Genomic DNA, 14,937 nt, shown 5'->3' with positions numbered 1-14,937 from the left:
TGTGTACTGGTGCCTTATGGTGTGTACTGGTGCCTTATGGTGTGTACTGGTGCCTTATGGTGTGTACTGGTGCCTTATGGTGTGTACTGGTGCTTTTTGGTGTGTATTGGTGCCTTATGGTGTGTACTGGTGCCTTATGGTGTGTACTGGTGCCTTATGGTGTGTATTGGTGCATTATGGTGTGTACTGGTGCCTTACGGTGTGTACTGGTGCCTTATGGTGTGTATTGGTGCCTAATGGTGTGTACTGGTGCCTTATACTGTGTACTGGTGCATTATGGTGTGTACTGGTGCATTATAGTGTGTACTGGTGCCTTATGGTATGTACTGGTGCCTTACGGTGTGTACTGGTGCATTATGGTGTGTACTGGCGCCTTATGGAGTGTACTGATGACTTATGATGTGTGTACTGGTGCCTTATGGTGTGTACTGGTGCCTTATGGTGTGTACTGGTGCCTTATGGTGTGTACTGGTGCTTTATGGTGTGTACTGGTGCCTTATGGTGTGTACTGATGACTTATGATGTGTGTACTGGTGCCTTATGGTGTGTACTGGTGACTTATGGTGTGTACTGGTGCCTTATGATGTGTACTGGTGCCTTATGGAGTGTACTGGTGCCTTATGGTGTGTACTGGTCCCTTATGGTGTGTACTGGTGCTTTATGGTGTGTTCTGGTGCCTTATGGTGTGTACCGGTGCCTTACGGTGTGTACTGGTGCCTTATGGAGTGTACTGGTGCCTTATGGAGTGTACTGGTGCCTTATGGAGTGTACTGGTGCCTTATGGTGTGTACTGGTGCCTTATGGTGTGTACTGGTGCCTTATGGAGTGTACTGGTGCCTTATGGTGTGTACTGGTGCCTTATGGTGTGTACTGGTGCCTTATGGTGTGTACTGGTGCCTTATGGAGTGTACTGGTGCCTTATGGTGTGTACTGGTGCCTTATGGAGTGTACTGGTGCCTTATGGTGTGTACTGGTGCCTTATGGTGTGTACTGGTGCCTTATGGAGTTTACTGGTGCCTTATGGTGTGTACTGGTGCCTTATGGAGTGTACTGGTGCCTTATGGTGTGTACTGGTGCCTTATGGTGTGTACTGGTGCCTTATGGAGTGTACTGGTGCCTTATACTGTGTACTGTTGCCTTATGGTGCGTACTGGTGTCTTATGGTGTGTTTTGGTGCCTTATGGTGTGTACTGTGCCTTATGGTGTGTACTGGTGCCGTATGGAGTGTACTGGTGCCTTATGGTGTGTACTGGTGCCTTATGGTGTGTACTGGTACCTTATGGTGTGTGTTCTGGTGCCTTATGGTGTGTACTGGTGCCTTACGGTGTGTACTGGTGCGTTATGGTGTGTACTGGTGTATTATGGTGTGTACTGGTGCCTTATGGTGTGTACTGGTACCTTATGGTGTGTGTTCTGGTGCCTTATGGTGTGTACTGGTGCCTTACGGTGTGTACTGGTGCGTTATGGTGTGTACTGGTGCATTATGGTGTGTACTGGTGCCTTATGGTGTGTACTGGTGCCTTATGGTGTGTACTTGTGCCTTATGGTGTGTACCGGTGCATTATGGTGTGTACTGGTGCCTTATGGTGTGTACTGGTGCCTTATGGTGTGTACTCGTACCTTATTGTGTGTACTGGTGCCTTATGGTGTGTACTCGTACCTTATTGTGTGTACTGGTGCCTTATGATGTGTTCTGGTGCCTTATGGTGTGTGTTCTGGTTCCTTATGGTGTGTAGTGGTGCCTTATGGCGTGTACTGGTGCCTTATAGTGTGTACTGGTACCTTATGATGTGTACTGGTGCATTATGGTGTGTACTGGTGCCTTATAGTGTGTACTGGTGCCTTATTGTGTGTACTGGTGTCTTATGGAGTGTACTTGTACCTTATTGTGTGTACTGGTGCCTTATGGTGTGTACTCGTACCTTATGGTGTGTACCGGCGCCTTATGGTGTGTACTGGTGCCTTATGGTGTGTATTGGGGCCTTATGGTGTGTACTGGTGCTTTATGGTGTGTACTGGTGCCTTATGGTGTGTTCTGGTGCCTTATGGTGCATACTGGTGCCTTATGGTGTGTACTGGTGCCTTATGGTGTATACTGGTGCCTTATGGTTTGTTCTGGTGCCTTATGGTGTGTACTGGTGCCTTATGGTGCGTACTGGTGCCTTATGGTGTGTACTGGTGCCTTATGGTGTGTACTGGTGTCTTATGGTGTATACTGGTACCTTATGGTGTGTACTGGTGCCTTATGGTGTGTACTGGTGTCTTATGGTGTGTACTGGTGTCTTATGGTGTGTACTGGTGCCTTATGGTGTGTACTGGTGCATTATCGTGATATTTATATATAAGCCACAAATATTCAGTTTTCTAACTCATTAAATAAGTCACAAGGAACTGTGAACGTAACTTTGCTCTTACTCTCACCTTCCTGGACGCCTCGCTGCTCCTCCTGTAGCTGGTGTATAGCAATCTGGTTAATAATGACGGTAGCTGTCAGGTCCAACTCCTCCGTGTGGTCCATGGTGGCCTCCGGGAAGGCGGCCGACCAGACAACTAGGACACAGAGGAGAGGCAGCAGACAGACAGACATGACTCTCACCACCACACTCACACTACGCACTAAACAACACCCTGCATGACTGCTGGCTGGCTGGCTGGCCACCACGCACTAAGTACACCCGCGCTCAACGCCCACACTGATAGGTAGTGGGGCGTTGAATCACCAGGAAACTCTCCTTCAATATGGCCAGTTCTTATATATGCTTTTACAAACAGGAGAAGTCCAGTGAGAATAATGAGCATAAAAGAAGAAGAAAGAATGTAGAGATCTGTTAATAAGAAGGTTAAGCTATAAGAGGACTGCGCCTCACAACCAGGGAGGTTATAACTAACTGAAAGGATTTGATCATAACATCAAATACTGAGTGTAATGTACAAGGTGAACAGGGACAGCTTGTTTTTAATGAGAGAAAGATTAATAGAACATAAGTTGAGGATAGAAACACAAATTAATAGAAAAAGATAAGGACATACTCATACCCTGTATGTGTAGTCAACAAGTAGTATGCACTGGAAGAAGAAGTTGCAGAAGCCACCTCTCTTCAAAATTTTTAAGACAAGATCCGACAAAGAATGTGAACGTGAGAATAGTTAAACTGTAATACAACAAGTACAACAAAGCCCGAGTAGGAGAGGTTTAGAGAGCTACGCTTCACTTACCTTAGCAACACGTCCAAAGACCAAGTCCATTCTATCCAGTGGCTGACCCATAAGACACATTCATCAGTTTTAACATTTTGTTCATTTAAAACAGAAGTTTTCTGAAATATAAATTAGCATATTATCAAATTGTGCATATTTAGGCATTTGTTAGGTTAGGTGTTTAGGTTCTGTTGGCGCTTATTTGTATTTGTATATAAGCAGGTAAAGCATTTACAGCGATGTGGTTCAAACAAAAGGCCTCAGTGAAACACATGTTCTCGAAGTGTTCTGACGTCATCAGTCGTGAATTGTTGGAAAAACCGACACCATTTACCAACTCTCAAATTAACACATAGAAAATGAGACACAGTGGAAATTTCTGGCAGTAGAAAACGGGGGATGTCATTGCCACATCACTATGAGATTCACCAGCTATATTAATGGGAAATCTTCTTAATACCATAGTTTTTGGACTGTAAACATCTTAAAAACATTTCACTTGAATCAACTTAATTATCAGTACTAAAATAGAATAAATGTAAGCCTTCCATTCCCTTCTTGACATCTGGACAACATAGCAGAGGCATCAGTGGAAAGAGGGAGGGAGAGAGCAGTCACCATTAACATTATACCAGTCTTGCTGGGGCAAATCTAGCCCCAATAATTTCCCTTGGAACACAGTGTTATGTGAATAAAGTGCTCTCATTGTCAACACATGATATATGTCTACTATAAGGGGAAGTGTTCTCCGAAACCCATTTATTATCTTTCATTTCTGGTCAGTAATGTTATGTAGCTATAGGGTAAACCGGTCAGAATGCAAAGCGAGAACAAACAACAAGGTGATAGATATTCACCTCTCATTATTTAAATTGCCTCTATTTCCTCTGATATAGCTGTCATATTAGGATTACTGCCAGTACATTGTGTGCCCTTTGACAGGTGTAATTGAAGAGGAACAAGAATTACTAGTTATCTAGTACTGCAGTACATGAGTTGGCGGCCAGCTTCACAAACAAAGTGTATCAACTGGCTTCTTCATCCGAGTTCATATCTGGTTGCCTAGGACAAAATCAGCCATACAAGATAAGTCCTCCCCATTTAATTACTAATATATGTAGTCTAATACTGTAGTGTATGTCTACCAATCAACAATTTTTATTGCTAGACGAAGTATATAAATAATAAACCCCCCAGAATGTGTAAGGAAAGAGATTTGTGGGAAATTTAAACATCATACAGTCCCTTTTAAACATCATACAGTTTACTATCGAAATAAATAAACATAGAAATAAATTCCTGTTTAAAATGCAATAAAGTTTAATGTAAATTGCAAAATAAAGCCCACAGGTCAGTTTCTCTACATGAGTAGTGTGTAAACCATTTATCATTCATAAACGGGTGGTTTGGCGGGTGCATGGATTGGTCTTTGGCCTTCGTTTACGAGGACGCGCTGCCCTTGGTCACTGATTGGTAAGTACCACCCCCTTCCTCACTACCCCACCACCACCTTCACTACACACACCACCACCATCATCCACCCCACCTTCACTAAACCATCCACTACCCTGCATCTATGCTCTATAAATTACAATAGAAGATCTCCCACTACCTTCCACCTACACACCACTAACCACCATTCACCACAGCCCTCCACCTTGACACTGCCGCCAGGCCCTGGGCTGATAGGATGTGCGTGCCTCTTCTCCCCTCTAGGGGTTAAGTTCCTCGTACCCAACTCTTGTGTTTGATAGCCAGGATGTATCGAGACAATACTATTGTGTAGCTGAGTGTTCTGACACTATAGCATAAGTCACTAGTAAAAGAGGAACCCTAGAGTGAACTAATATTCTGGAAGCACACTCAGGCTTAGGAGCTGGAGGCCTGAAGAGAGGCTAGCTGGCCTCCACCGCTCCCTACCAGGGGAAGCCTACCAAATGTTAGTGTTTGATGCATTGCTGGTGCTAATAACACAGCATTACTTGCACAGGGTACTTGGGACTCACTGTAAGACTCTCTAGCAAGAAGAGATATATCTAAAGGCATCACCTGCTTCAGGCAACAACTACAGCAATGAGAGTGGTGGGATTGTAACCTGACCCCCCACGGGCCCACTGACCCAACGGTCTTTCCCAACCCCTCCCTAACAGAAGGGTGACACAGCCACCAACATTAAATGATGCCAGCTTTGTATAGAGCACCTGTACATTCATAGTTATATGACTTCCTCATTATCTCTTACTCTTCTCACTTCGCCATTTCAATAAGTCAAGTGGAACGGCCCATGGCCCATGCGGTTACCTGTAAAATCTGGGAGGCCAATTGATTTGTGTATCTGTTCACCCTTGTAGCAGGGTTAGACTGTCTTTGGGGACCTTCTATCCACAAATAGGACATAGGAGAATAAGTCACTGAGGGTTAACCTCTACGAGTCACAACCAACCAAGTAGAAGGACGGAGTGCTTAGCCCTCAGCTAAGGAGAGCTTATTCTTAGGAAGGGATAGGAAGAGCAAAGCAAGAAAACAGAAAAGAATGAGCTAGTACTGAGACAATGAGAGGTCACCGGGTAAAAATCCTCCCCCTTGTGGGGGTGGGGGACACAAGCTATGATAAACAGAATGAACTAGCCAATCTCTTGTTCACTCTCAAGGTACGATTTTCTAAACTAATAACCACAAAGGACTCCTCATTCATAGCACTATGTTACCAGGATGAAGATGTTGACAGAGTCATCAAGGGAAAAAGTATATGTAAATTGACGGGGAAACATTTTCAGGTCATTATTTCCCCAGAGCTGCAGGCCAGGAAGACAATAGTCCTGAAGAGACTTGATGCATCACTTACTAACAATACCCCGGAAAATATAAAACGCCACATAGAAGAAAGGAATGATTGGGCCAAGGTAGAAGTAATTCTCATGCCGAGATTGTCTACCATGATGAAAATAAGATTCGAAGAAATCTCCATGGCACAGAAAGCTCTCAGTCAAGGTATCCATTGCCACTACTACCACCTTAGCATGGACAACTACAACCTTGAGCAAGAAGAATGCTGTAACATAACCTCTTGTTGGACATGCTATAAATACGACCACACAGCCGCAGATTGCCAACAAACGGTCAAAGTATGTTCAGAATGCGCTGAGCAGGGACACATGTTCAGAGATTGCACAAATAAATCAAACCCCAAATGTCTCAATTGTGGGGGTCCCCACCGCATGCTGGCATCAATCTGTCCCACTAGAAAGAACATCCTAAAACAAAAAAGGGCCGATGACGCAGCAACAAACACAGCAACAGTCAATAATACCTATGCAGGTATAACTACCACCAATGCTTGGTCAAATAAGGTATCACACAATCCAGCAAACACTACCCCACACAATCCAGCAAACATGACCTGACAGGTAATTGGGGACCTACCAACAAAGATCCTGAGCAGTATGATCTTTACTCACTTAGAAAACTTAGCAAGTCCAGAGTCATTTGGATCCGTAATTAAAGAAACGTACAGGAGGAAAGGTCTCCCAGAAATGGTATTCCCAGACAATCCTTCCACACTTAACATCATAAAAGCCCTGGTGGCCAGCAATATAATCAGCATTCCCACATCTGAGACTAACTCCCAACAAGTGTCAGGACCCACGAATGCAGAGACCCTCGATGTGTCAGAAGGGGAAGTTGAACTAACACCAGTCGCACCATCCACCACTAATGACCCCCAAGGAGGGCCTACAAACATACAAGCACCACAGGAGACACAACTATTAGCGAATTCCGATGAGGTAACTGAGGCAGATCACAGACACACAGTGGGCATCAATGCTTACCACACACATACAGACAATGCTGCAAACTCAGACACAGTCACCCAGGACTAAGCAGAGATCCCAAACAATACCGAATTCTTCTCAAGAAACGAAACCCACACGGTTAACTACAAGATCCTCAAAGAACGTATACGAACTCAGAACGTAAAATTCCAACACAATATCCCTAATGCTAATACGAAATACGTCTACAATTATATAATGTCGCATGCTTTCAACCAAACCCCCATAACCATTCAACAGATAAGCAGCAGTCTGTTTAACACAATGCACAACGGACATGCATCGATCCAAAACAATCCACGAGGTGGAAGTGACCTATCAGTTTCAACATAGCCATCCAGTTATTACCAATAATTCAACACAATGTTCTAAGCTGGACTCCATACAGAGCATTGAAACTCAGCAACTTGTACAGAGAAATAGACCCAGATTTAATACTCATTAACAGCCATGGAAAAAAGGATAGTGAGAAGATAAAGATTTTCTATTACAAAATTTACCAGGTCAACAGCGCTGACCAAGCCAACGATGGAGCAGCAATTGCTGTAAGGAAAAATATTCGAAACAAAATTCTAGATAATTTTCAAGTAAACTTCCTTGCAATGGAACTCCGAACTACGAAAGGTACAATCTTCATAGGAACGTGTTACCAACCACCAAGACGACCTTACCTTCCCCTGACCGACATCATGAAACTCACCAGAAGGAACAGACCTGCCTACTTCCTGGGAGGTCTGAACGCCAAATACAGAACACTGGGACACGAACAACCAGGCAGGAGATGCCATCCACAATATGATAAGGAACGGCAATCTAACCCACCTGGGCCCAGACTTCCCAACTTATGTCAGACAAGGACACAGTGGTAAACCAGACATAATACTGTCAAACAACCACCACTTCTTAAACACCCGCATAGAAAGGGGCCCAGAGAGCACAAGCGACCCCCTACCAATAATAATGAAGCTATCGGCTAACCCCATTCAGAAACCCTCACCACCAAGACTTCAATACACAAAAAACTGACTGGGAAGCGTTCAAAAGCAGTGCACAGGAAATCAGTGTCACAGACTTTAATGGAAAGGAAACATCATGCATAAATACAGAGCTAAATACGTGTATTAGCACCATAGAAAAATGCATGAACGATCGTATCCCCGTAGCTCACCACATAATGCTCCCACACCCCCAAGCCACTGAGACACTTAGGACGCTGCAAACCAGATATAACAATCCTCTACAACTCATAACGCACAACGGGTGGACGGACGAGCACAAAAGACTACAAAGAGAGTTACAAGACAAGCTTTAAGATCTATACAAAATAGAATACACCAAAAAATGGGATGACCTAATAAGCAAAATTTAAGCCGACTACAGAAACCCAGGAAAGTTCTGGAAGAAAGTGATGGAAAACTCAGGTGAAGGAACACCCTGAATCATAGACGCCTCAGGAAATAAACTCTATGAGGAAAGTGAACAAGAACAGGAATTCAGGAAGTTCTGTGAAAAAATATTCAGGATAAACCCGGAAACAAATTTCAACTTTTGCCCCATTATTGAAAGGGAAATTACAACTCAAGTCGTTAACTGAGCTGAAGCACTACTCCCGACGCAAACAATAGACCTTAACAACATCTGCAATGACTGCCACCTTATGAAACACATAACCATTGCAGAGGTCCATAAAACAATTATGGGTTTCAGAACAAGGCGCCGGGCAACAGCAAGATAAATAAGATGGTATTATCCAACCTACCAGTGATTGCACTCCATCAATACACTTGTATAGTAATTACAGCTCTTGCATCTGAACTATTCCCCACATACTTCAAGAATGCCACAATAGGATTAATGCCCAAGCCAGGTAAACCCCCAACCCAAACTGAAAATTACAGGCCAATTTCCCTCCTCGAAGTACGAGGCAAAATATTTGAAAAAATAATCAGTCAGAGACTTGTGAAGTACATGGAAGAGGAGGAGAAGTATTACACCAGGCAGGAAGGGTTTAGGAACCGCAGAGGGCCCAATACAGCAATAGCCCTGATCTACGAGCATATAGCCAACGCAGTGTCGAAAAAAGATCAGTGTAATATAGTGCTTAGAAACGTTTCGAAAGCCTTCGAAAAAGTATGGCACACAGGCCTAAAATATAAGATATATGAGCTAGGAGTCCCTGTGAGATTTACAGCTACTCTCTGCAGCTTTATAGACAACAGAACTGCTAGGCTCAATATCGGCAGCTACTTGGGTGACTGAATAATAGAACTGAAAAGTGGAGTACCACAAGGAAGCTGCCTCTCCCCCACTCTATTCAACATATTTGCAGGTGACCTACCCCAACCCCAACATGGAGAATACATCACGTACGCTGACGATATCACCCAAATAATATGCCAACCGGGTCCTTACCTTGAGGTGCTTCTGGGGCTTACCGTCCCCGCAGCCCGGTCGTCGACCAGGCCTCCTGGTTGCTGGACTGATCAACCAGGCTGTTGGACGTGGCTGCTCGCAGCCTAACGTATGAGTCACAGCCTGGTTGATCAGGTATCCTTTGGAGGTGCTTATCCAGTTCTCTCTTGAACACTGTGAGGGGTTTGCCAGTTATGTCCCTTATGTGTAGCGGAAGTGTGTTGAACAGTCTCGGGCCTCTGATGTTGATAGAGTTCTCTCTCAGAGTACCTGTTGCACCTCTGCTTTTCAACGGGGGTATTCTGCACATCCTGCCATGTTTTCTGGTCTCATGTGATGTGGTCTCATTTCTGTGTGCAGGTTTGGGACCAGCCCCTCTAATATTTTCCACGTGTAAATTATTATGTATCTCTCCCGCCTGTGCTCAAGGGAGTACAGATTTAGGCTCTTTAGTCGGTCCCAATAGTTTAGATGTTTTACTGAGTGGATTCTAGCAGTAAAGAATCTCTGCACACTCTCCAGGTCAGCAATTTCTCCAGCTTTGAAAGGGGCTGTCATTGTGCAGCAGTACTCCACTCTAGAGAGCACAAGCGTTTTGAAAAGTATCATCATCGGTTTAGCATCTCTAGTGTGAAAAGTTCTTGTTATCCAACCTGTCATTTTTCTTGCAATTGTGACGGCTACTTTATTGTATTCTTTAAAGGTAAGGTCTTCCGACATGAGTACACCCAGATCCTTTACATTGTCTTTTCGTTCTATGTTATGATTTGCCTGAGTTTTGTACGTGGTTTCCGTTTTTATATTTTCATTTTTTCCATAGCCCATGAGCTGGAACTTATGTTCGTTAAACACCATAATATTTTCTGTAGCCCATAGAAAGACCTGATCTACATCTGATTGGAGGTTTGCCGTGTCCTCTATGTTGCCTACTCTCATGAAGATCCTAGTGTCATCTGCAAAGGATGATACAGTGCTATAGGTTATGTTCTTGTCTATGTCCGATAAGAGGATGAGAAAAAGTACAGAAGCAAGCACAGTACCCTGGGGGACTGAGCTCTTCACGGTTGATGGGCTGGATTTTATTTATTCTGTTAGTCAGTAAATTGTAGATCCATCTGCCTATTTTTCCGGTAATTCCTTTTGAACGCATTTTATGTGCAATAACACCATGGTCACATTTATCAAAAGCTTTTGCGAAATATGTGTAAATTACATCCGCGTTTTGTTTGTCTTCCATATCATCTAATGCCATATCATAGTGGTCCAGCAACTGGGACAGGCAAGAGCGCACTGTTCTGATACCAAGTTGTCCGGGGTTATGGAGATGCTGTGATTCCATGTATTTTGTGATCTTACTTCTTAGCACTCTCTCAAAAATTTTTATGATGTGCGATGTTAGTGCTATCGGTCTGTAATTTTTTGCCTCTGTCATATTTCCTCCTTTATGAAGTGGTGCTATCCCTGCTGTTTTTAGTATATCAGGGATAACGCCAGTATCTAGGCTTTGTCTCCACAGAATGTGGAGGGCCTGCGATAGTGGTTTTTTACAGTTCTTGATGAATATGGAGTTCCAAGAATCCGGGCTTGGTGCAGAGTGCATAGGCATACTGTTTATGGCTTCTTCAAAATCCAGTGGGGATAGGGTGACGTCTAATATATGATTTGATGTTGGTATCATATCCATGAAAAATTCATTTGAGTTATCAATCTTTAGTGCGTTTAATGGCTCGCTGAAAACAGTCATACTGTTTCCTCAGTAGCTCACTCATTTCTTTGTTGTCATCGGTGAAAGTTCCATCTCCCTTTCGCAGGGGCCCGATACGAGATGTGGTTTTTTATCTTGATTTTGCATAGGAGAAAAAATATTTCGGATTTTTCTCTAATTCACTGATGGGCTTTTGCTCTCTTTGCCTCTCCTGGGTTTTGTATGATTCTTGTAGCTTGAGTTCAATTGTTTCTATTTCTCTACCTAACCTTCTTCGCCGCTCTTGAGATAGGGTGAGACTCTCAAGTTGCTCCGCGATTCGTTTTCTTCGCCTATATAGGGAACGACGTTCCCGTTCCAATCTGCATCTCGTCCTCTTTTTTTTTCTTAGGGGTATGCAGTTTGAACATATTTCTAGTGCTACTGAGCTTATTTTTTCCAGGCACTGGTTCAGGTTTGCACTTTCTAGCTGATCTTCCCAGTTTATTTCTGTGAAGTCCTCGTTTATTTGCTCCCAGTTTATCTGTTTATTATTGAAGTTGAATTTGCTGAAATCTCCTCCACCTAGAATCTGGACTGGTTTTGATTGTCTATTCCCCATGGTTGTCATAACTTCAATTAAGTTGTGATCTAAGTAACAGGTATTTGTAATCATTATGTTCCTGATCAATTCATCATTATTAGTGAAAATGAGGTCCAGCGTGTTCTCCTTCCTAGTTGGTTCTACTATTTGCTGGTTTAAGGCAAACCTGTCACACATTCGTAGCAGGTCATTTGCATGTGCCTGTTCATTTAGGCTACTTCCTGGTATTCTTTCTGATATTACTGTATTAGCCAGGTGCTTCCATTTCAGGTGTCGTAGGTTGAAGTCCCCAAGCAGGATGATGTTCGGAGCTGGATTTGTGAGGTTTTCCAAGCAGTGTTCTATTTTCATTAGTTGGTCTTTAAACTGCTGAGGGTTTGCCTCCGGTGACTTATATGCAAGGACAATAACTACATTTAGGATCTCTATTTTGATTATCAGCACTTCCACCATATCATTTGAGGTGTTTAGCAGTTCAGTACAGATGAGTGTGTCTTTGACGTAGAGGCTGACCCCACCCTGAAGCCGGTGTTTCCTCTCACATCTGAAAAGATTGTACTCTGAGATCCATATTTCACCATTATGGTAGTCCTTTGTGTGGGTTTCTGTTAGGGCTGCAAACACTGCATTTGCCTCATGAAGGAGACCATCTATAAAGTGAACTTGTTGGATTTGCGTGTTTTTATACCCTGGATGTTGGCAAATATAAATGATGTTATCGTGTTAGTGGAAGTGCTGGATGCCTTACTTGGTGTTAATATCTAAGGCTCTGGTAAGGAGGCCACTGTGTTTGCGTCCTCTCCAGCATTTGACCGAGTTGGTGGTAGAGTCTGGTCATTTTCAGCCATTCTTCTCCTCCTCCTCTTGCTAAAAAAATTATCCCAGTCGACGGAGTAGTGGCTGTTTTCATAGTGGCGGTCTGTCGGTTTTATTTGCTTGGTACCTCTTATATGAAAAGCTGGACATTCAGCATTGAAGCACTCTTTCCTGTCCAAAGAGTTCTTGCAAGCTTCTGGGTGAAAGAATTCGCAGCTTTTGGTACATTTACCTGTATTGAGGAGGTTTCTGCACGTTCTAGGGTGATCGTACATGCATGTTCCATTTGTTCTTCCCGATATCCCATGTTTACAGGTTGCCCATTTGTAATACCAACTGATTTTAGGGTCTTGTTATGTTTGTGTCCCTTTGCCAGGGACCGCACTCTGCTGCGGCGTCCCCGACACTGTGCTCTGCTCTGGGGCCTGCGACACCGCGCTCTGCTCCGGTGCCATTGACACCGTGCTCTGCTCAGGCACCCCCGACTCCCTGCTCTGCTGAGGCGTCCCCGACTCCCCGCTCTGCTCAGGCGCCCCCGACTCCCCACTCTTCTCAGGCGTCTCCGACTCCCCGCTCTGCTCAGGCGTCTCCAACTCCCTGCTCTGCTCAGGCGTCTCCGACTCCCTGCTCTGCTCAGGCGTCCCCGACTCCCCGCTCTGCTCAGGCTCCCCCGACTTCCCACTCTGCTCAGGCGTCTCCGACTCCCCGCTCTGCTCAGGCGTCCCCGACTCCCCGCTCTGCTCAGGCGTCCCCGACTCCCCGCTCTGCTCAGGCGTCCCCGACACTGTGCTCTGCTCTGGGGCCTGCGACACCGCGCTCTGCTCCGGTGCCATTGACACCGTGCTCTGCTCAGGCACCCCCGACTCCCTGCTCTGCTGAGGCGTCCCCGACTCCCCGCTCTGCTCAGGCGCCCCCGACTCCCCACTCTTCTCAGGCGTCTCCGACTCCCCGCTCTGCTCAGGCGTCTCCAACTCCCTGCTCTGCTCAGGCGTCTCCGACTCCCTGCTCTGCTCAGGCGTCCCCGACTCCCCGCTCTGCTCAGGCTCTCCCGACTTCCCACTCTGCTCAGGCGTCTCCGACTCCCCGCTCTGCTCAGGCGTCCCCGACTCCCCGCTCTGCTCAGGCGTCCCCGACTCCCCGCTCTGCTCAGGCGTCCCCGACTCCCTGCTCTGCTCCGGCGCCGCTGCCACCGAGCTGTGTGCTGCATCTGGTTGTACCTTGGTGTCATGTACAGTTTGTTTGAAGACATTAGAAATTGCTATACAGGCATTTATTAGTGATTCTCTGTTTTCGGCGGGAGTTTTATCCGGGATTTCCATCATCTTCAAAAAAGTTACATCATCCTTTTTGCAGAGCTAGTACACAGAGTGGTCACTGGGACCATTTCTCATTGAATTATTGGTCATGTTGGCACATTTTTTGTGTATGGCTGCTGAACAGAGTTGGCAGTGAAAGCTCTGTTGGTAATCTACCTTCATGTTACATTCTATGCACGTTCTTATCAAATCCATTTTTGTTGAACACTTCTGTTTAGTGGTGGTGATCTTACAAGGTCTTACAAAGTGGGGTGTTGACCGTTGGGGGTTGACCGTGGGTGTTGACCGTGGGTGTTTACCAACTTGAGATAGGCCTGTAGGAGGCTGTATTGACTGGCAGTGCTGTTACCACGTGTCACACTCTTAATTTGTTTTGTTCACTTGTTAGATTACATTACTTGCATTTTCCCACTAGTTATCTTACAGTAGAGGCGTCTAGTTTCTGTGTCTGGGCACTAGTTACCTGAGTACGTTACACTATTTGAAAGAATACACACAGTGGGTACTGGGGTGGGCCTACATCCAAATGGCCCTTGTTTACATACACACGACGGACTCATTTTGTGTATAAATTGTTAACTTGATAGTAAGATATGTTATCTGATTTTTTGTTATAATAGACACACGTTTTGCATAGAGAGCTTAGCACTATGTGCACTGATTTCTTGATGTTTCAATAACGAGGGATGCGATTTAATGAGGACTTGGCAACTATCGCCTAAGGCCTCCTGGCACCACGAGGGCAGGCGGTGACTACACACGAATTTCACTTATTTTTCCTTGAACACAAACGGTCGGATGGTAATCACTATGATATATTGTTTAATATGTTGAGACACACTTTAAAAGTTATCTGACTGTGTTTAGTTCCTGTATCACTGAAATATCCCTAGATATATATTGTTTTCCGCGGAGCTCGCATAGCGTGGCCCTTTCCCTCTCACACCCAGAACGGAACGGGTCCATCAAAGCCACTACTAGCCGACAAGACCAAGGCAGCAATTAAATCCATAAACATCTTTGAGAAACAATGAAAAATCAGCACAAACAAACAAAAGTTCCAGATAATACACA

General features: G+C 44.8%; 2 protein-coding genes across 2 annotated transcripts in view; both read right to left on the bottom strand.

Annotated features, from left to right (window-relative positions):
• LOC138351700 (trichohyalin-like) overlaps positions 1–2,604 on the bottom strand; it is a 272,069-nt gene extending 269,465 nt beyond the window's left edge. The window contains exon 1 of the mRNA XM_069303721.1: positions 2,422–2,604. Coding sequence (XP_069159822.1) covers positions 2,422–2,587 — 166 coding nt within the window. The 5' untranslated portion in view covers positions 2,588–2,604. The remainder of the gene's footprint in view (positions 1–2,421) is intronic.
• A 10,296-nt stretch (positions 2,605–12,900) lies between these two features.
• LOC138351699 (processed variable antigen-like) lies at positions 12,901–13,869 on the bottom strand. The gene has a single exon (XM_069303720.1). The coding sequence runs from the start codon at positions 13,867–13,869 to the stop codon at positions 12,901–12,903; it is 969 nt and encodes a 322-aa protein (XP_069159821.1).
• Positions 13,870–14,937: the final 1,068 nt, after the last annotated feature.

This window comes from Procambarus clarkii, chromosome 50, assembly GCF_040958095.1.
Source record: "Procambarus clarkii isolate CNS0578487 chromosome 50, FALCON_Pclarkii_2.0, whole genome shotgun sequence".
Lineage (NCBI taxonomy): Eukaryota > Metazoa > Arthropoda > Malacostraca > Decapoda > Cambaridae > Procambarus > Procambarus clarkii.
This window is presented reverse-complemented; position numbering and strand designations above follow the sequence as displayed.